The 22,550-nt window shown below is 41.0% G+C and overlaps 2 protein-coding genes across 2 annotated transcripts; one reads left to right on the top strand and one right to left on the bottom strand.

Moving 5' to 3' along the window:
* Nucleotides 1–804: 804 nt before the first annotated feature.
* LOC138898057 (uncharacterized) lies at nucleotides 805–1,269 on the bottom strand. Its single transcript, XM_070184089.1, has one exon. The coding sequence runs from the start codon at nucleotides 1,267–1,269 to the stop codon at nucleotides 805–807; it is 465 nt and encodes a 154-aa protein (XP_070040190.1).
* A 3,666-nt stretch (nucleotides 1,270–4,935) lies between these two features.
* Nucleotides 4,936–5,532, top strand: LOC138898056 (uncharacterized). The gene has a single exon (XM_070184088.1). It carries the CDS (start codon nucleotides 4,936–4,938, stop codon nucleotides 5,530–5,532), a length of 597 nt encoding a protein of 198 aa, XP_070040189.1.
* Nucleotides 5,533–22,550: the final 17,018 nt, after the last annotated feature.

Raw genomic sequence — 22,550 nt, 5'->3', positions numbered from 1 at the left:
ACTAACTCAATTCTACCAATAAAATCACAACACTTACTGAACTCTCACCCCGGTAGAGAATCCAAATTATAAATCGTAACCAAATTACTCAGGATTCACATCAAAACCTACCGTAATGGACAATAAGAATTCACTTTTAGCCTCGTAACTCTTAATAATGAATAAAAACAAACGATAGACACGGGCTACCACTCATAGAATCTTCCAATAGGGCAAACACATATACAAAATACTAAGTCATGAACTCACCCATACGTGGAGCAAAAAAAAGGGGACTCACCCCGATAAGCAGAACTGAAACAAAATACGAAGGGTGCCTCTTGGCAACAAATCTAAAGCATACTTGTATGACATCATCTGGCATAGCGGCCTCAAGCCCACTATATAAAACACATCAACGGGCCGGGCCTCCCCCTCTTGGGTGCCCTCTACTCGCCTGAATACCCCGATGTGACACATCTGTATGGAGTCTGGGACAATCTCTCACCATGTGGCTGGTATCTCCACACTTAAAGAAACCCCTACTGACGTGGTTGTGGGAACTATGCGGTACGGGTACTCTAAGACCCGTGAGTACCTGAAACACTGTGCGAAGCCTTAAGTGCAAACTGAACTGGCTGACCCACAAAACCTCTACCATGTTGTACCCTGCCTCCAAAATAAGGACCAGTAGATCTCTCTGGTCTACGAGGCCTCCTGGCCTCCCTGTCCCCTCCTTCCTGACTCTGCATGTCCTCTCTCTCATGGCCCTGCCTGTCCTCTCTCTCCTGATCCCTACCACCTGCTGAAATGAAACATCCGACTCTAACTCGCGAGCCATGCTGAACCAAATATCATGCTTGAGTCCCTCAATGTAGCGACCAAAGTAGGTGCATGTCTGGCCAAATCACTGAATCTAACGGCATACTCTGACACTGACATAGTACCCCTAGCGTAGCTGCTCAAACTCCATGCTCCATGCATCTCGAAGGGACTGGGTAAAAACTCTCTTAGGAACATCTTTGAAAACTGAACCCATGTAAGTAAAGATGACTTGGACGGGCTACCCAACTCATACGCCCGCCACTGATAAGTCACTCCCCTGAGCTGGAATGTAACAAAATCAACCCCGCTCATCTCCACAATACCTATAGTACGAAGAATGCGGTGACACTCCTCCAGGAAACCCTGGGCATCATCTGTCGCCAATCCATTAAAGGTAAGAGGGTGGTACTTCTTGTACCTCTCAAGTCTAAGTTGTTCTTCCTCAGATGATGCTGCCCTAACCATGGGCTAGACTGGAACCACAGCCTATGTCGCCATGATACCTGGAATCAGACCAAAATAAACTTGCTGCTTTGGAGTGTGGGCGGCGGGAGTCTGAGCTCCTCCCCCGGTCTGTGAAGTAGCTGGTGCAACCGGAATCAACCCCGCCTGAGCCAATGTACCAAACATGCTCAGGAACTGTGCTAAGGTTTCCTGAAGTCCGAGGGTAACAGCAGGCGCCTCTGGTACCTGCCCCCCAACTGGAACTACTGGCGGCTCCTTAACTGATGCTCTGGTAGGTGCCCTAGCTGCAGCACGTGCTCCTTGTCGGCCTCTGCCTTTGCCCCTAGCGACATCTGCTCTGGGGGGTAACGTCATCAGTAATTGCAGCTCGTGTCCTCACCATATGTGAGAGAATAGAATGATAAAAGTTCAAACTTTGAGATCAATGAACTCACACGATAGGAATGAAAGAAGTGAAACTGTCCTAATAGTTCCGTAGCCTCTCAAAGATAAGTACAAACATCTCCGTACTGATCCGCAAGACACTACTAAACTCGCTTATGACTCATAGCACCTATGAACCTAAAGATCTGATGCCAACTTGTCACGGCCTAATTTTCCCTCCATTGGGTATCGTGATGGCACCTATTATTAGGGACTAAGTAAGCCTAATATTTACTGAATAACAACAATAATTAAATAACATCAATTAATTTTAGAAACAAAAATCTCTATAAAATTACAATTCCCAAAACCGGTAGTACAAGTCATAAGCTCTATAGAGATTGCTAGAAAACCTCTAAATACATTTGTTCTGAAATAGGATAAAATAGTGTAAATACAAAAAACAAACTTGAAGGTGACTCCGAAGCCTGCAAAGGCAGCAACAAGTTTACCTTGAGTCTCCACTGCAAGATCTGAATAGCTAGCTAATGATCGACTGACTTCGCGGTACCCAACAAGTATCAAGACTAACCTTGGTAGAGTAGTGACGAGGGATAGTCAAGACACCTACTGGACTAAATAACCTGAACAAGTATAAGTGTATGACTAACAGGAATACGATATCTCTACAAAGCTACGCCTAATGACAACGATAATATGGTACTCACAATTAGAAATAGGAACAACAATTAGCAGCAGAACACACCAAGTAACAACACAGTAGGGTAAGCTGGGCACAGTCTAAACCCGAAGAGCACAACTAAAAGAAGGACAAGTATCAACTAGAGGACCAATTTTCCACAAATAAGTCCGAGCACGTACACGTCACCTCACGTACATAGACTACAATTAGCATAGAAGACTCAAATACTAAGGGGTAGTTCCCCTACACAAGGTTAGGTAAGATACTTACCTCAAAGATGACAGACCGATACTCAAAAATGAACTTCTCTGGTGAAATGGCCTCCGGACGGCTCAAATCTAACCAAAATAACTTCACAGCACAAATAAAACTCATAAGAAACTATTCCAGATCATAAAGCCTCAATCTTTATCAAAATCTAAAAATCGACGCAAAAGTCGACCCCCAGGACCACATCTCGGAACCCGACAAATTTTACAAAACCCGAACACCCATTCCGATCCGAGTTCAACCATACTAAAATTATCAAATTTCGATACCAATTCGTCCCTCAAATCATTATTTTTCATTTTGAGAGTTTTCTTCAAAACCCTCCATTTTTTCCAAATAAAAATACAAATTAAATGATAAAAATAAAGATAAAATCATAGAATATAATACATTCTAGGTGAAGAACACTTACCCAATTGATTTGCTTAAAAAAGCCACAAAGAAACTCCCAAAACCGAGGTCTAAAACTCAAAATATGGTAAAAATGGCAAAACCCTCGAATATAAACTCTCTGCCCAAGACTTCCGCATCTGCGGACAAATAAGCGCATTTGCGAAACAGCATTTGCGGGAAGACGTTCGCACCTACGAACTTAACTTACCAGGCCCAGGTCCACATCTGCGGACAATATAGCCGCACTAGCGGCACCGCAGAAGTGATGACAGGAGCGCAGAAGCGAACTCCTTCGCAGAAGCGATCGCGGAACCGCAGAAGTGGTCTTCGCACCTGTGTGCCAGCTTCCGCAGAAGCGAGATAGCTTCCACGCCTCAATGATCGGAGAAGCGACCAGGCTTACACAGAAGCGGAGTCGCACCTGCGTTCCAGGATATCGCTAGTGCGAGACACTAGAAGCAGACCTGTCCAAAACTATGAAAACCACCCGAAACATACTCGGGGCCCCCGGGACCCTGTCCAAGCATACCAACAAGTTTCATAACCTAAAACAGACTCGGTCAAGGTCTCAAATTACATCAAACAACGTCAAAACTATGAATTGCAACAAGAACCGAACTTATGAACTTTCAAATCTTCCAACTTCTAAAACTCATGCCAAAACCTATCAAATCAACTCGGAATGACGCCAAATTTTGCAGGCAAGTCCCAAATGACATAACGGAGTTGTTCCAACTCTTGGAATTGCATTCCGATGCCAATATCACCAAAGTCAACTATTGGTCAAACCTCTCCACCTTCCAAACTTTAATGTTTTCCAACTTTCGCCGAAATGCTTCAAATCACCATACGGACCTCAAAATCCAAATCCGTTCGCATGCCTAAGTCAAAAATTACCATAAAAAGTAGTTGAAATTATCCAAAACCCATTTTGGATCCGTTTACACAAAAGTCAAATTCCGATTAACTCTTACCGCTTAAGCTTCCAAAACTAGATTCCTTCTTCCGATTTGACTCCGAATCATCCGGTTACTGAACTTGACCACGCATGCAAGTCAATGCGCATAATACGAAGCTGCTCAAGACCTTATTCCATCGAACGAGACTTAAATGCTCAAAATGACCGATTGGGTCGTTATAGTATTGCGGAGTCTAGTGGGGTTTCTTTCACTACATTCTAGCTTAGGGGAACGACCTATGAGTGGTGGTGAGAATATGAGTTGGGTAGTCTGGCCGAGGCAGCTTCAATCATTTGGACTCAGTTCTCAGATATGTTCTTGAGTGAGTATGTCCCCTAGAGTCTCATAGATGCATGGCGCGCAGAGTTTGAGCAATTGCGCCAGGGTTCTATGATCGCATCAGAGTATGCAGTTCGGTTTAGTGATTTGGCTAGGAATGCACCAGCCTTGGTTGCTACTGTTCAAGAGAGGGTTCATCGATTTATTGAGGGGCTTAGCCCCAGTATCAGTTTAGCATGGCCCGAAAGTTGGATATGGACATCGCATGCCAGCAGGTAGTGGGGATTGCTAGGAGATTGGAGGGTATATTGACTCAAGAGAGGGAGGAGAGAGAGGCTAAAAGGCCTCGAGAGTCGGGCACATATAGTGGTACTCGTTCCCAGCTGCAGCTTATCAAAGTAGGGGCTATGTGGGTTGCCTTGTTCATTCAGCACTTCCAGCCGCCAATGGTACTCCAGCCACTTCTAGGCACAGGTTCCTTATTATGCACCGCCATTATCTTGTGCACCTCCTGCATGGGGTGCTTTCAATGATCAATCCAGCCGATCAGTCCTAAGCTAGTCACATCAGCCACATCCTCCGAGAGCTTATTTTGAGTGTGGTAACACTTGTCATGTGGTGAGGTATTGCCCCAGATTTAGGAGGGGTGCACCTCCACAGACCACTCTAGCACTGCGTTCTCCACCGGGTCCTCAGGCTATGGTTACAGCACCAGCTACCACTCCACCTGCAAAGCCAGCTCGAGATGGATGTTGGACAGATAGAGGCCGCCATAGAGGGGGATGCCAGGCCAGATATTGTGCCCTTCCTAATAGAACGGAGGCACTTGCATCCGATTCTATCATCACAGGTATTGTACCCGTCTGTCATAGAGATGCATCAATCTTATTTGATCCAGGCTCCACTTATTCCTATGTGTCATCTTATTTTGCTCCGTATTTGGGTGTATCCTGTGATTCTTTGAGTTATCTTATCTATGTGTCTATACTCGTGGGAGATTCTACTGTTGTTGATCGTGTGTCTCGGTCGTGTTTGGTTGTTCTTAGTGGTTTTGAGAATAGAGTCGATTTATTATTGCTCACTGTGGTGGATTTCGATGTTATTTTGGGCATGGAATTGTTGTTTCCCTATCACACTATCCTTGATTATCACGCCAAGACGCTGAAATTGGCTATGCTAGGTCTACTGCGGATAGAGTGGAGAGGTACCTTAGATCATGTTCCTAGAAGGGTTGTCTCATATCTAAAGGCTCGGTGGATAGTTGAGAAGGGGTGGATGCATATATGGCATAGGTGAGGGATGTTAGTGCTGACACTCCTACCGTCAAGTTAGTTCCGGTAGTGAGATCCAGATGTATTTCTGGCGGATCTTCCGAGAATGCCACCCGACAGAGATATCGACTTTGGCATTGATTTGTTACCAGGCACTCAGCCCATTTTTATTCCACCCTACCGTATGGCCCCATCAGAGTTGAAATAGTTAAAGGAACAATTGCAAGATTTTATTGATAAGAGATTCATTTAGCTCAGTGTGTCCCCTTGGGTGCTCATGTCTTGTTTGTAAAGAAGAAGGATGGTTCTATGCGAATGTGTATTGATTATCTCCAGTTTAACAAGGTTACAGTGAAGAACAGGTATCGATTGCCACGTATTGATGACCCATTTGATCAGGTTCAGGGTGCTAGAGTGTTCTCTAAGATCTACTTCCGTTCGGGCTATCATCAGTTGAAGATTCGGGAGCCAGATATGCCGAAGACTCCTTTGAGGACTCGGTATGGTCATTACGAGTTCCTTGTGATGTCTTTTGGGCCGACCAACGCCTCAGGAACATTCATGCACTTGATAAAAAGAATATTTCAACCCTATCTTCACTCATTCGTCCTTGTGTTTATTAACTACATTCTGGTGTACTCTCGAAGCCGGGAGGATCATGAGCAGCACCTGAGGACTGTGCTTCATACCTTGAGAGAAAAGAATTTATATGCAAAAATTTCGAAGTGTGAATTATGGCTAGATTCGGTGGCATTTTTGGGTCATGTAGTATCGAGTGAGGGGATCAAGGTAGATCCGAAGAAGATTGAAGCAGTGCAGAGTTGGCCCAGACCATTTGGGTAAGGATTCTTGTGTGCAAAATTTGAGGTTAATCGAACTTGTTTTGATAGGTTTCGGCGTCCGATGTGGAAGTTAGAAGATCAAAAGTTCATTAGGCTTGAATCGATGCGCAATTCATCGTTTTAGCATTGTTTGATGTGGTTTGATGGTTCGACTAAGTTCCTATGATGTTTTAGGACTTGTTGGTATAATTGGTTGATGTTCTGGGGGCCTCGAGGGTGATTCGGGCCATGTTCGGCACATTTCGGAACTTTGAAGAATTGTTGGAGCTGCTGAGTTTGCTGGTGTCTGGTTTCCTTCATCGCGTTCATGAGAGAGGTATCGCGTTCGCGAAGGGTATCTGGGAGGCAGGTGAGGTTTGTTCTTCGCATTCGCAAAGATGGCCACGCGTTCGCGAAGTGTAGGAAGTTGTTCATCGCGTTCGCGTATGAGGGGGCGCGTTCACGTAGGCCTGGGCTCAGTATATATTGCGTTCGCTTAGGGGATTTCTCATTCGCGAAGTGGAATATGGCAGCTAAGAATTTTTGTGCTTCGCGAACACGAGGCACATTCCGTGTTCGCGAAGAAGAAATACCTTGGTAGTAGTATTAATTTAAAAAGCGAGGGTTTTTCTCCCATTTTTATTTTGGGACCTTGAGAGCTCGGATTTAGGCGAGAATTGGAGGGATTTCTAGAGGAAACATTTGGGAAAGGATTCTTGAATCATTATTGATTATATTCCACTAGTCTATCATTAATTTCTTCATTAATTAAGGAACTCGGTTGAGGAATTAGGGGGAAAGATGGAAACATCCTTTGGCCGAATTTTGAGGTTTTTGATCAAGAGTTTTGTATTGGATTTGAGTAATTTTGGATGGGTAAACTCGATATCGAATGTGTATTCAAATTTTGTGACTTTTATCCGATTCCGAGACGTGGGTCCGGGTCGACTTTTTCGGGCGATTTTTCAATCCTTTTGCTAAAGTCGTAGTTTCATTATTTAAATTAGTTTCTTATAGTTATATTTATAGTATGTAATTATTTTGGCCAGATTCGGGCTGATTGGAGTCGTAAAATCAAGGGAAAGACATTGTTATTGACTGATTGAGCTTGGTTAGAGGTAAGTGACATGTCTAACCTTGTGTGGGGGGGAAACGCCCCTTAGGTTTTGGTACTGTTATGATATTTGTAATACGTGAAGGTCGTGAACGCGAGGTGACGAGTGCATACTCGGGTTAAGTGTTAAAAATCCAATTCTTGCTAAGTAGTTTTCTTTTTAATTACTTAACTGAGTTATTCTAGCATATGTAGTCATCATGTTTAGCCTACTGTCGCATGTCTACGTGTCTTATCTCTTACTTGGAATTTGTGCAACATGCTTAGTTGGATTACCTGCTTCCTTGATTTTGTATTCAGTCTTTTACTGTAGGATTCCTTGCTGCAATTTCATTGTCCCATTGGTTATCTATTACATATTTACTTTTGGGACTACGACGCGGTTCCTCGGGAGTGCCCCTGTTGTGTATTTACTTTAGGGACTACGAGGCAGTACCTCGGGAGCGCCCCTGTTGCATATTTACTTTTGGGACTATGAGGCGATACCGCGGGAGCTCCCATGTTGCATATTTACTTTTGGGACAACGAGGCGGTACCTCGGAAGCTCCCCTATTGTGTATTTACTTTTGGGACTACGAGGCGGTACCTCAGGAGCGTTCATGTTATTTACCTCTATTTGTTATGTTGTTATCTTTATGTATTTCTCATTGCTCACTTCTCAATCATTTTATTATACTAGTTTTAGTGTACGTGCTTTATTGCGTGTATCAAAAAATGTATGAAATATAGAATAAAAATAAATTATATGTAATAGCAGTTGACATCGAGATAAGTACAACATTTCTGTGAATTCAAAATAAATATTTTAGTGTATCAATATTTTTACTTAAGCAGTCATATTTATCTAATAATATAGATAAATATACATATAAATATCTTAACATATTTTTAAAACTTAAATTTATAATCTTTATGCACGTACATTGCATCATATTTTGTGTTATTACAAGATTCAAAGGTAAAATATTAATGGAAAGATATATATACCACATTTTAAAAGAGAAATTTTACTATACTTTCTAATAAATGAAATCATCCTGTAATCTAAAGTTTAAGTAATATAGAAGCATTTGAAAGACAATAAATTTTATTTGAAAATATTTTAGGAGCGAACTCACGACAACTTTTACGAAGGAGCAATGACGGTTCGTTTCTTTGATATACTTGGAAGTCTTATACAATATTTTATTAAAAATAGTTCTTAACATGTGTTTTTGAAAATATGCAATTATGTTGTACATAAAAGTTAAGTAAGACTGAATTATGTAAAGAAATAATTAATTAATTTTGATATTTTGAGGCAAATTCACGGCATAAAAATCAATAAGAAAAGAAAGAAGATATGTTTGGAGGCTAGCACCCTTGTGTTTATTTTGGATAATTTTGAGAGAGGTGAAAAATGTTCAAGAACTTTATTTTTAGTTTTATTTAAAATTAGACTCTGATTTAGACTATATTTATATTTTGTATACAGTTAATCGCTTGAAATACCATATAAGTCCAAAAACTCAAGAGAAGAAATTTAGATTGACTTACAAATTTAATAAGTTCTATTATTAGTTGACTTCAAATTTTTATGCATAAGGTAAAGTTCTACAAACTACTACCACTTTATTCAACTTGAACTTTATTTTTTTAGAAAATTAATTTACTATTTTAACGTAAAGTATAAACACAATCCTACAAGATATTGTGAAATGAGGTACTTCCCACAAAAGTTTGGCTCTTATTCTTTCTATTTTGAAGCATTTACAATATTGACGAAGAACCATTAATTTTATCTTTTTAAACCTTTTTTTTTCTCAAATTGAGAAGTAAAAGTAGCACAGCTATCCCCGTTGGAATAAACTTTAACATTTATATAAGTAAAAGTTTATTTAATTTTAAATTCTTAAATATTAGAAGTTTTTATGTAGTTTAAATAAGAAAATATTTAATAATTAAAAGTTTTAGTTGATTTCTAAGTTTTTATTATTAGAAAAATAATAATATTATGATTTTTTCCAATAAAAATCTATTTTTAAAGCATAATATGTATTATGACAACATTCATTTACAAGGAAAAAACTCTTTTTATTATTTAAAAAGTTCAAATAGCTATGAAAAACTTGAAAGAAGCAATTTCTCATAAGCAACGCCATGCACGCATCGTACAATGAAATAAGATTTTTATTTATTAATTGAAAAAGGTCATATAATTTAAGAAACCTCATAAAATTTAGGAGAGTAAAAGTGAAACATTCATAGTTGAATTCAAAAATCAACATATTATCTCATTCTAAACTGAAAAAAATTAATTGCAAGTAATTGATGGCAATTATCATTATATCCAACATGGAATGTAACTTTATGCTAATATATTTATTGTTTAAAATCAAATTTAGTCTAATAATGATTAATTAACTCTAGTGGCGAAAAACATATACTAAAAGTTTGAAGAACCAAATTCTCTCACTGCACATTCCTATCGTATTTAGTAAAGTAGAGTCCTCTTTTAATATGTTTTAAGGTTAAATATATGCATAAAACTTTAAAAGAAGCAATATTATCACTACATTCCTAGCGCATACCATAAAGTTTCCATAAATTGATATAATAATGGGATTTTCCTTTGTCACAAATTAATGTGATTTTCTTTGTTATTTTTGTTACAATTTTATTATATTACATAGCTTATATAAGAAAGATTTAATATAAACAATTTGGTAGATTTTAAAATCCTAAATATTAGGGAAATAATAAATATCTATATTCCTAAATATTAGAAAAATAATTAAAAGACTATTTTGTCTAGTATGAAATCAATTTATCAAGGGTAAAAAAGACGAACGGCATTTCGCTAAGGGCCTTCGTGCTTTTAATATAATATAGATTATTATATCTTCAGCCTTGTTTCCTTTTAATTCCAGTAGGGCCCTGACCTGACCTCGTCACTACTCTACTGAGGTGTCACGACCCGGAATTCCCACTGCCGGGACCGTGATGGCGCCTAACATTCGACTTGTTAGGCAAGCCGACGTTAGAGAATTATTAAACCAATTTTTATTCAATTCAGTAAATAACAACAAATAAGCTAAGATGAAATACATCAAATGTGGAATAATATAAAAACTTCATTTATTACTACTACCCGGATCTGGAGTCATAATTTACGAACTTCTAGAATTTACTACAAGTACAAGTCTGAAAGAAATATAATTGTTTGAATGAAAGAAACAGTAAAGAATAACAAAAAAAAGATAGACGGGGACTTCAAGGTCTGCGAACGCCAACGGATCTACTTTGAGTCTCCGATGAACTGGTCCGAGCTGCTACGCCTCTCGATCAGCTGGGGCCAATACCAGAATCTGCACAGGAAGTGAAGAGTGGAGTATCAGTACAACCGACCCCATGTACTGGTAAGTGTCGAGCCTAACCTCGACGAAATAGTGACGAGGCTATGACAAGACACCTACATAACAAACCTGTGCAATTTAACAGTATATGTACAAATAACAGTTAAACATGTACTATTGGGAGGGGGAAACATGCTTAGGGGAATACAAGATAGAGAACTACAGCAGAATGATAACTTTCACATTTAAAAATATAATCTTTCGTGCATTAACACTCACAATATGGCACGGTATCACCCTTCGTGCATTAACGCTCTCCCTTACCATAATGCAATGAACAAATAATAACAGGGAGATAGAATAACAAGTACAAGCCTTATTTCAACATTTGGTTCCACAATATCAACCTTAACTTCGGAATCAATACTCAATTATCACTGGAAGATCTGTAAACATGATAAGAATGATCAATTTAACAATATTAGTCTAAACACGGATAACATGGACAAAGGAAGCTATAATTGCAAGAAACCAAGCCCCACCCACATGCTTTAACCCGACTACAACGCATAAGTACTCGTCACCTCACATATACGTTGTTCCCCAACATTTAAACATATAACAAATAGACAAACAAGTCATATTCCCTCAAGTCAAGGTTAATCACGACACTTACCTCGCTCCGAAGACCAAACTCAAAGCTCAACCACGGTTTTTCCTTTAGAATTCACCTCCAAACCACTCGTATCTATCCAAAAACGACTCAACAATATCAATTATTGCTAAAGAAATCAATTACAATGCATAAATTTAGATTTTCCAAACTTTTTCCCAAAAAGTCAAAAATCGACCCCGAGACCACTTGGTCAAAACCCGAGGTTCGGACCAAAATCCATTTACTCATTCACCCCCGAGCCCGATTATAATTAATTTCGGAATTCGACCCCAAATTGAGGTCTAAATCCCCAATTTGCAAAAACCCCAATTCTTCCTAAATCCCTAGTTTTCTACCATGAAAGAACAAAGATTAGGGCTAGGAATTTAATGGGTGATGATAGAAATGGAATAAAATAAGTTAAAGAGTACAAACCTATGAATTGATGTTGAGTTTCTCTCCAAAATCGCACCTAGGACGAGCTCTAATGGAGAGTTTATGAAAAATGGGTAAAATCCCGTTTTGGTTATGTTTTAAGGTCTAGGCATCAGGCCCTCTTTGCGTTCGCGAAGGGCCTGCTGCGTTCGCGATGAGCGGCAACCTGAGTGGCTTTCATGTTAGTGAGTCCTCCTTCGCGTTCGTGAAGGCTTCTCCCCCTGGCCTTCACGTTCACGAGCCCATGCTCGCCTTCTCGTAGAAGAATGACTGACCCCCCCCCCCCCCAGGTCCCTAAAGCTTCGCGTTTGCGAGAAGATGGTCACGTTTGCGATTAAGAAAAAATCACCCTGCCCCAGTTTACTCTTTGCGTTCGCAAGAGTACCTTCGCGAACGCGAAGAATAACACACCAGATATCAGCTGAAGCACAAAAACCAGATTTTTCTAAGTTTCAAAACACTCGTAGCCTATCCGAAACTCACCCGAGCCCTCGGGGCTCCAAGCCAAACATGAACACAAGTCCAAAAATATCATACGAACTTGCTCGCGTGACCAAAACACCAAAATAACGCCTAGAACTATGAATCAGACACCAAATCAAATGCAATTTTCAAGAAAACTTTAAAACTTCTATTTTCACAACAGAACGTTCAAATCACGTCAAATCAACTCCGTTTCTCACCAAATTCGACAGACAAGTCATAAATATAACAATGGACCTGTACCGGGCTCCAGAACCAAAATACGAACTCGGTATCAACAAGACCAAACATCAGTCAATTCTAAAAATTATTAACTTCCAAACTTTTAAATATTTCCTCAAAATTCCATATCTAGAGCTAGGGACCTCAGAATTCGATTCCGGGCATACGCCCAGGTCCCAAATTACAATGCGGACCTACCGGACCGACAAAACACGGATTCGGGTCCATTTGCTCAAAACGTTGACTGAAATCAACTTAAATTAATTTCTAAGGCAAAATTCTTATTTTCTCAGTTTTTTAACATAAAAGATTTTTGGAAGAACACCCATACTGCACACACAAATCGAGAAAGGCCAAAATGAGGTTTTTGAGACCTCGAAACAAAAAAATTGGTTCTAAAATATAAGATGACCTATCGGCTCATCATATTCTCCACCTCTAAAACAATTGTTCGTCCTCGAACCGACATAGAAAAGTACCTGAGCTGGTGAAAAGATATGGATATCTACTCCGCATATCTGACTTGGACTCCCAAGTAGCTGCCTCAACGGGCTGGCCTCTCCACTACACTCGAACTGAAGGGTAACTCTTAGACCTCAGCTGACGAACCTGCCGGGCTAGAATAGCCACCAACTCTTCATCATAAGCCAAATCCTTGTCCAACTGGACAGAGCTGAAATCTAACACGTGGGATGGATCTCTATGATATTTCTGGAGCATGGACACATGGAACACCGGATGAACTACTGATAAGCCCGGTGGCAACGCAAGCCTGTAAACCACCTCTCCCACTCTCTCCAGAATCTCAAAAGGTCTGATATACCTAGCGCTCAACTTTCCCTTCTTTCCGAATCTCATTACACCCTTCACGGGTGTTACCCAAAGCAACACTCTCTCTCCGACCATGAATGCAACATCACGAACTCTACGGTCGGCATAACTCTTCTGCCTGGACTCAGTTGTGCGAAGTCAATCCTGAATAATCTTAACCTTATCCAAGGCATCCAGTACTAGATCTGTACCCAACAACCGAGCCTTCTCCGGCTCGAACCACCCAACTGGTGACCGACACCGTCTACCGTATAATGGCTCATAGGGAGCCATCTGAATGCTCGACTGGTAGGTGTTTTTGTAGGCAAAATCTGCAAGGTACAAGAACTGATCCCACGATCCTCCGAAGTATATAACACATGCGCGGAGCATATCCTCCAAGATCTGAATGGTGCGCTCGGACTGTCCATCCATCTGAGGATGAAACGCTATGCTCAACTCAACCTGCATGCCAACTCACGCTGTACTGCCCTCTATAAGTGCGAGGTGAACTACGTACCTCGATCAGAAATGATAGACACATACACACCTTGAAGAGGGACGATCTCGCGGATGTACATCTCTGCCAACCACTCCGAAGAATAGGTAACTTCTACAGGAATGAAATGCGCTGACTTAGTTAGCTTGTCCACAATGACCCAAACGACATCGAACTTCCTCTGAGTCTGTGGGAGTCCAACAATGAAGTCTATAGTGATACGCTCCCACTTCCACCGAGGAATCTCTATCTTCTGAAACAAACCACCAGGTCTCTGATGCTTGTACTTTACTTGCTGACAATTTAGACACGGAGCTACATATGCAACTATATCCTTCTTCATCCTTCTCCACCAATAACGTTGTCGCAAGTTTTGATACATCTTGGCGGCGCCCGGGTGAATAGAATACCGGGAACTGTGGGCCTCCTCAAGAATCAACTCACGAAGTCCATCCATATTAGGCACACAGACACAACCCTGCATCCTCAGAACTCCGTCATCTCCAATGGTAACCTAATTGGCACCACCATGCTGCACTGTGTCCCTAAGGACCAACAAATGAGGGACATCATACTGCCGATCTATGATGCGCTCAAACAAAGAAGACTGAGCAACTGTACAAGCTAGAACATGATTGGGCTCTAAAATATCCAACCTCACAAACTGGTTGGCTAAAGTATGAACATCTGATGCAAGCGGCTTCTCACCAACTGGAATGAATGCAAGGCTGCCCATACTCGCTGTTTTTCTACTCAAGGGATCGGCCACCACATTGCCCTCCCCGAGTGGTACAAAATAGTTATATCATAGTCTTTCAATAGTTCCAACCACCTCCTCTACCTCAAATTGAGATCCTTTTGCTTGAACAAATACCAAAGGCTCCAATGATCCGTGAAAACCTCACACGACACACCGTAAAGATTGTGCCTCCAAATCTTCAGCGCATGAACAATGACTGCCAACTCTAAGTCATGGACATGGTAATTCTTCTCATAAACCTTCAACTGTCATGATGCATATGCAATAATCCTGCCCTCCTGCATCAATACCATACCGAGCCCAATATGGGACGCATCACAATATACCGTATAAGATCCTGAACCTGTGGGTAACACCAACACCGGCGCTGTAGTCAAAGCAGTCTTGAGCTTCTGAAAGCTTGCCTCACACTCGCCTGACCATATGAATGAGGCAACCTTCTGGGTCAACCTGGTCAACAGGACTGTTATAGATGAAAACCCCTCTACAAATTGACGGTAATAACCCGCCAATCCTAAGAAACTCCGGATCTCCGTAGCTAAAGTGGGTCAAGGCTAGTTCTGAATTACCTCAATATTCCTAGGATCTTCCTTAATGCCCTCTACTGATACAATGTGACACAAGAAAGCGGTTGAATTCAACCAAACTCGCACTTTGAAAATTTATCATACAACTGGCTGGCTCTCAGAGTTTGAAGTACAATCCTGAGATGCCGCTCATGCTCCACTCGACTGCAGGAGTAGATCAAGATATCATCAATAAACACGATCATAAACGATTCCAAATAAGTCTTGAACACTCGGTTAAACAAATCCATGAATACTGCTGGGACATTTGTCAACCCAAAGGACATTACCAGAAACTCATATTGCCCATAACGAGTCCGAAAAGCTATCTTAGGGACATCGAATGCCCTAATCCTCAACTGATGGTAGCCAGATCACAAATCAATCTTCGAAAATACCTTGGCACCTTGAAGCTGATCAAATAAATCATCAATCCTGGGCAATAGATACTTGTTCTTGATGGTGACTTTGTTCAACCGCCGATAATCTATACACATCCTCATCAATCCATCTTTCTTCTTCACAAACAATACGGGTGCACCCCAGGGAGAGACGCTAGGTCTAATGAAGCCCTTATCAACCAAATCTTGCAACTGTCCCTTCAATATTTTCAACTCTGGCGGGGCCATACGGTATGGCGGAATGGAAATGGGTAGAGTTCTTGGAGCCAAATCAATAAAAAAATCAATATACCTATCGGGTGGCATCCCCGGCAAGTCTGCAACAAACATCTCTCAGAACTCACGAACAATTGGCACTGAATCCATGGAAGGAACCTCTGCACTAGAATCGCAGACATAAGCCAAATAAGCCAGACACCCCTTCTCGACCAAATTCCGAGCTTTCACATAAGAGATAACCCTGCCTACTGGTATAATGGCCAGGAGTCCCTCTCCACTATAATCAAGGCAACCTCGTCAAGTCTAAGGTAACCGTCTTGGCGTGACAATCCAATATATCGTGATAAGGTGACAACCAATCCATACCCAAAATGACGTCAAAATCGACCATATCGAGAAGTAGAAGATCTACACGAGTCTCAAGAACCCCAATGGTGACCACACATGAATGATAAAAATGATCTACAACAATAGCATCTCCCACATGTCTGGATACAAACACAGGAGCACTCAAAGAATCACGAGGCACAACCAAATATGAAGCAAAATAGGATGACACGTAGGAATAAGTAGAACCCGAATCAAATAGAAATGAAGCATCTCTACTGCAAACTGAAACAGTACCTTTGATAACAGCGTTAGATGACTCAGCCTCAAGCCTGGCTGGAAAAGCATAACACCGGGGATGGGCCCCATCACCCTGAACTATGTCCCTGGGACGGCCTCTAGCTGGCCGGCCTCCACTTTTAATGGCCTGACCTCCACCTCTAACAGTCTAGCCTCTACCTCTGGCTACCTGACCCCTGCCTCTAGCTGGCTGAGCAGGTGGTGCAGCAACTGGTGCCGGAACTATGGCACGAGAACCCTGATGCTGTGAGCTGCCCAAGTGTAAAATCTAGCAATATGCCTTGGATCACCACAGTATAAAAGGACCTTTGTTGTGACTGCTCACCCTGAAACTGACCCTGTCGACCAGTGTAACCACCCTGAAAACTCTGGAGTGGAGGTGCACTTATAGGAGCTGGTGGTGCACTGTAGGCAAGTTGGTCGGAATAAGGCATATGAGGGCCATGACCACCTAAGGCACCGTGGGATGCCTAGAGTGCTGAATGAAATGGCCTGGGAGGATGGCCTCTACCAAAAGTACCCCTGCCTCCAGATGAGGCACCACTGAACCCCCCGAAATGACGTGGTCTCTTATTAGACCCCTGGCCTCCCTGAGCAAGAACCATCTCGACTCGCCTGGCGATATTGGTAGCCGCCTGAAAAGAAATCTCACTCCCAGTCTCCTTAGACATCTACAATCTGATAGGCTGAGCAAGTCCCTTAATAAACCCTCCCTCTCTCGGTAGGAAGCAGAAGAAGAGCATGACGGGCCAAATCCACAAAATGGGTCTCATACTAGGTAACAGTCATACTACTCTGCTGGAGATGCTCGAACTGATGATGGTGCTCCTCTCTCAATGTGATAGGGAAAAACTTCTCTAGAAAGAGCTGAGAGAACTAGTCCTAAGTAAGAGTAGGCGACCCCGCTGGTCTGGTCAACAAATATTCTCTCCACCATTTCTTGGCGGAACCAGTCATCTGAAATGCAGCAAAATCGACCCCATTGGTCTCCACTATACCCATGTTCCGTAGAACCTCATGACAACTGTTAAGATACTCCTGGGGATCCCCTAAAGAAGCACCACTGAAGTGAACTGGAAAGAGATTGGTAAACCTGTCCAATCTCCATAAAGCCTCAGAAGACATAGCCGACCCATCGCCGGCCTGTGCCGCAACAACCGGCCGAACTAACCCAACTGGATGAGCGGCTGGAGTTTGATACTGGAGAGCCATCTGCTCTGCAGTATGAGTAGCAGGAGTCTGTGCTCCTCCTCCAGCCTGAGAGACGGCTGGTGCCATGGGGAATGGGCCAGTCTGGGCCACACTCTCCATAAGGCCCATCAAATGGACTAAAGCATCCTGAAGCACTGGGTGGCAATGAACCCCTCCGGGACCCGATACACATCTTTTGTGCAGATCCAGGTACTGCTTACCAGACGAGGTACCAATGAGATATCCCGTATGTGGAGACTTCAAGGTAGATCTACCAGCCTCCGCAGACCTCAGAGTCCCCCTCTATCTTTATTATGATCTTTTCTTTATTTTTATTAGACTCTGATGTATAGAGATAGTTAGAATTTCCTCGTTAGAGCTTGTGACATATTTGTACCAGGTTTTGGGAGTTGTAATTATTTTGAATTGCGGTTCTTAATAAATTTAGATATTGAGGTTGAGTTTCAGCTTTAGGATTAGTTATTCTGCAAAATTGTTAGGCTTACCTAGTCTTAGAGACTAGGTGCCGTCACGACATCCCACATAGGAAAATTGGGGTCGTGACAAAAGGTATCGAAGCTCTAGAGGGTTTAGTGGGTTCTATTATTTAGCTATGACTCATTATGGCGGAGGTTCGAGCAGTCGGCTAGCTCAGTCCCCATATCAGATTACTCGGGTTACTCTAGTAAGTCATTTTAGTGCACCACTGGCATAGGGTTCTTACTATGGTTATTCCAATTATCCGACATAGACTCAGTAGGAGCAGTCACGCCCACAGAGGGGTTATTATGAGTGTGGTGATACTAGGCACATCATGAGAGATTATCCCAAACTTGGGAGAGGCGGATTTTATCAAGGCACTCAGGCTACATGCCCCGTTCTAGTTAATACTCCACATTCACAGCCAGCTAGTGGTGGAGGACATGCAGGTAGAGGGTGCCCTGGAGGGGAAGGCCCAGCCCATTGATAAATTTGCTATGGTATAACTGAGGCCGCTACACCAGATGATGTCGTTACAAGTATGAATTTGACTTGTTATAGAGGTGAACTATTCTTATTTTGGTTCAATTCCAATTATCGAGGTGAGACCTCCTATCATGCTCCATATATGGCGAGTTTGTGATTTTGTACTCCACTCAAGTGTTTATCCTTGATGGGAGATTCGATGGTATTAGCATGTGTCTATCATTTATGTTTTGTACACTATTGAGGGCTATGAGGACAAAAGTGACTTTCTGTTAATCACTACAGTGGGTTTTGATGTAATTTTGGGATAGTTTGGTTACAATTTGTGAATTTAATGCCCTACCGGTATGTGGGTTCATTATGTGGTGTGAATTTGTTTAACGGAACCTATTAAAAGAAAGAAAAAAAATGGAAGGTTTTGGTTGGCATGATGTGCATAATATTTGTGATTCAGATCTGAGGTTGGGATCCTTGCGTTTTAATGTGATTTGATATGTTTAAACCGGGATACGTGCCGCGGTGGAAGTTATATCAGGATGAGATCCTTGTGGATAAGTTCATGTGTTTTAATTCTCCCTTGTGGAATTGATTTGTATTATAGTACAGATAGGGAGTTATGCTTGTTGGGCTTATTCGATAATTCTTTTGTGTGTTTATCTGTACATGTTAGTCATATTTGTGCTGTGCTTATTGTGTTTTAGTTTACAAGGTATGTTCCCAGGTGGCGCCATATGTGACTCGACGATTTGGGTAAATAATTACGAGGTTTTCATGTTCCTTATATCGTCGCCACTATTGTGAAGGTTTGAAACAAAGCTTGAACTGAGATGAGGTTAATTTCATGTGCTAAAATCGAATATGGGCAGCCATTATGACTAGAGATGTGGTTATGGGCATATGTATGATGTGTGCATAGGCACGAGTTGCTACAGCCAGTTGAGGCTAATACCGTGTGTTGATAAGAAAATCATACTTTTTGAAAATATTTGGAGTGTAAGAAGTTTGGTTTTAAGATTTATAAATATGGATGAAAGAAATAATCTCAATTGAGATTGTGTTGTCGGACTTATGTCGATTGGGGTGACGTTGGATAACCCGCGAGTATATGTGTAAGAGTAAACAAATCAGCAATTTGATAACCTCGGAATGATTTATAGCACGTTCGAGGATGAACGTATGTTTAAGCAGGGGAGAATGTAACGACTCGACCGATCGTTTTGAGAATTACCATCCCGTTCAGCAGCTTAAGGCCTCGAGCAGCTTCGTAATGTGTATTATGACTTGCGTGTGTCGTCGAGTTTGGTTTTCGGATGATTCGTGATCAATTTGGAATAAACAATTCTTCTTTTGAAGCTTAAGTGAAAAGAGTTGACCAGAGATTTGACTTTTATATAGACGACTCCGGAATGGTATTTTGATGATTCCAATAGCTTCGTATGGTGATTTCGGACTTAGGCGTGAGTCCGGATTTGGATTTGGAGGTCCGTAGAATAAATTGAAGCTTTTTGGCGAAAGTTGGAAATTGGAATTTGGAAGTTTGACTGGGAGTTGACTTTATTGATATCGAGCTCGGATTTCAATTCCAAAAATTGGAATAGTTTTGTTTTGTCATTTATGACTTCTGTGTAAAATTTGAAGTCATTCCAGATTAATATGATACGCTTCGGCGCAAATTATAGAATTTGGAAATTTCATAACTCATAATTCGATTCGAGGCGCGATTCGTAGTTTTGGCATTGTTTGATATGATTTGAGGCATCAATTAAGTTCGTATCATATTTTGGGAATTGTTGGTATGATTTGATGGGGGCCCGAGGGGATTGGGTGTATTTTTGGATCATTGGTTGAGAGACAAGTAAAGTTAAGAAATTTGGAGTTTGACTAAAGTCAATATCAAGTCAAGACGACCTCTTTTCAGTATTTTTAGTACGCGAGCGGGTCCGTAGTGTGTTTTATGATTGAAATTTATATATGGTTTGTGTCCGGGGGGTTCCTGATGAGTTTCGGGGTGGTTTCAGATCATTTCGAAGAAGTTTGGGTTTGCTGGTTTCTGGTGTGGCATTGTTCATCCGCAATTGTGAACACTGTTCATTCGCAATTGCAAACAATTATTTTGGAGTTTACTGTTTATTCGCAAATGCGCAGTTTTTGTTCGCAAATGCGAACCTGGGCAGAAGACTTAAGTATCAAAAATTGGTCATTTTCTTCATTTCATTTTGGGGTTTGAAGTCTCGGTTCGGGCGATTTTAGAGGAGCTTTTCACGAGTTGGAACTGGGTAAATATTCTATATTCGAGAGTGATTATATTTCATGATTATATGGTTATTTTCATCAATTAGTAGTGAATCAAATGGAAGAAAATAGGATTTTTACAAAATTTTTCAAAAAATGAAAAATGAAGATTTTGAGGTCGATTCGTTATCGGAATTTGATAAAATTTGTGTAGTTGAACTCGTATCGAAATGGGTGTTCAGATTTCGTGAATGTTTGTCGGATTTCGAGATGTGGGCCCCTGGTTGACTTTCGGGTTGGCTTCTTAATGTAAAATTTAAAGTCGACGTTTTATTATCCAGAATTATTTTTATAATTTTTAATAATGTTATGTAATTAATTTGGCTAGATTTGAGCCGTCCGGAGGTCATTTCACGCGAGAAGGCTATTTTGGAATATCGGCATAACTTCGTGAAGGCAAGTATCTTGCCTAACCTTGTGTGGAAAAATTAGCTCTTAGGCATTGAGTCTTATGTGGAAAATTGTGTGATTGAAAGCTGTGTACGCGAGGTGACGAGTACGTACTTGGCTTATATGTACAAATTATATCGGTTAAATCCTTAGTCACCCTTATGTAATAAATTAGAAATTGTTGGCACTTGTTAAATCCTTTATTTTCCATGTCGCATTCCTTACTTGCTGAGTTGCTCCTATATGCTTATTTGGAATTTTTACTATATTGTCCATTCGTGAGCACTTTTATTGTTAAGATGTCGTGTTCGTGGAATTAATCTCACTGTTGATTTTTATCTGCAAATAATTAAATGGGAATTAAGTTATTAAGAAGCATAAATTTATTTAACTGAAGTTGTAATTAAAGGATGTTATTTTCCTTGCTAAATTACTTTTCAATTATATTGTTATTATCATGGATTTCATATATGTTGTGTTGAGCTGTGGTCTATCTATGGTGAAATTATCTGATATCGTTGCACTTTTGGAAAGGTTGCCTCCTACGAGCATTTATGATATTTTATTGATTTCATTGTAAATTATTGCTGTGATAATATTTCGTGTGAATTGTTGTGTGATTTGAGTTATTGTTATGCAACGTATAAGGGTTGCATTCCACTTCTGTTATTATGAGGGCATAAGGGTGGAATTTCAATATTGTTATATTTGTTGGGATATTGTCTGGACGGAGTAATAAGGGTGGCTATTATATAGAGTGATAATAGAGGCTATTATAAGGAGAGATAAGGGTGGGTGTAGGAGAGATAAGGGTGGCTATTGATATTGTCAGGGCGGAGGGATAAGGGTGGCTATTATATGGAGATACGGGTGGCTATAAGAGGGATAATGGTGGCTATTTTTAGGGATGATATATGATGATTATTGTGTTGTTGATTCTTATGTGATGATGTAGGGTTATTGTGTTGGTGATTCTTACGTGATGATGTGGGGTTATTGTGTTGGTGACTTTCATATGATGTTGTGATTTTCCTTGTGTTTATTTTTATATCCTGTGCAACTTGTCTTGTAGTTTCAGTAAACTTGATAATAGTCTGATCCATATTGAAATCGTGAGCCTGTGGCTATTGCCGGGCGGATTATGTTATTGGCACGTGAAATGTCGGTACAGATGTGATATGAAATGTGGGCACGAGGTCCCGTGGGTATATAATGATTATGATATTGGCACGTGAACTGTCCGTGCAGTTGTAAAAT

Source organism: Nicotiana tomentosiformis, chromosome 8 (genome assembly GCF_000390325.3).
Source record: "Nicotiana tomentosiformis chromosome 8, ASM39032v3, whole genome shotgun sequence".
In the NCBI taxonomy this organism is placed as follows: Eukaryota; Viridiplantae; Streptophyta; class Magnoliopsida; order Solanales; family Solanaceae; genus Nicotiana; species Nicotiana tomentosiformis.
This window is presented reverse-complemented; position numbering and strand designations above follow the sequence as displayed.

Coding starts and splice junctions, on each gene's coding strand:
- LOC138898056 (XM_070184088.1), top strand. CDS start 4,936: ATGGTTACAGCACCAGCTACCACTCCACCTGCAAAGCCAGCTCGAGAT.
- LOC138898057 (XM_070184089.1), bottom strand. CDS start 1,269: ATGGTTAGGGCAGCATCATCTGAGGAAGAACAACTTAGACTTGAGAGG.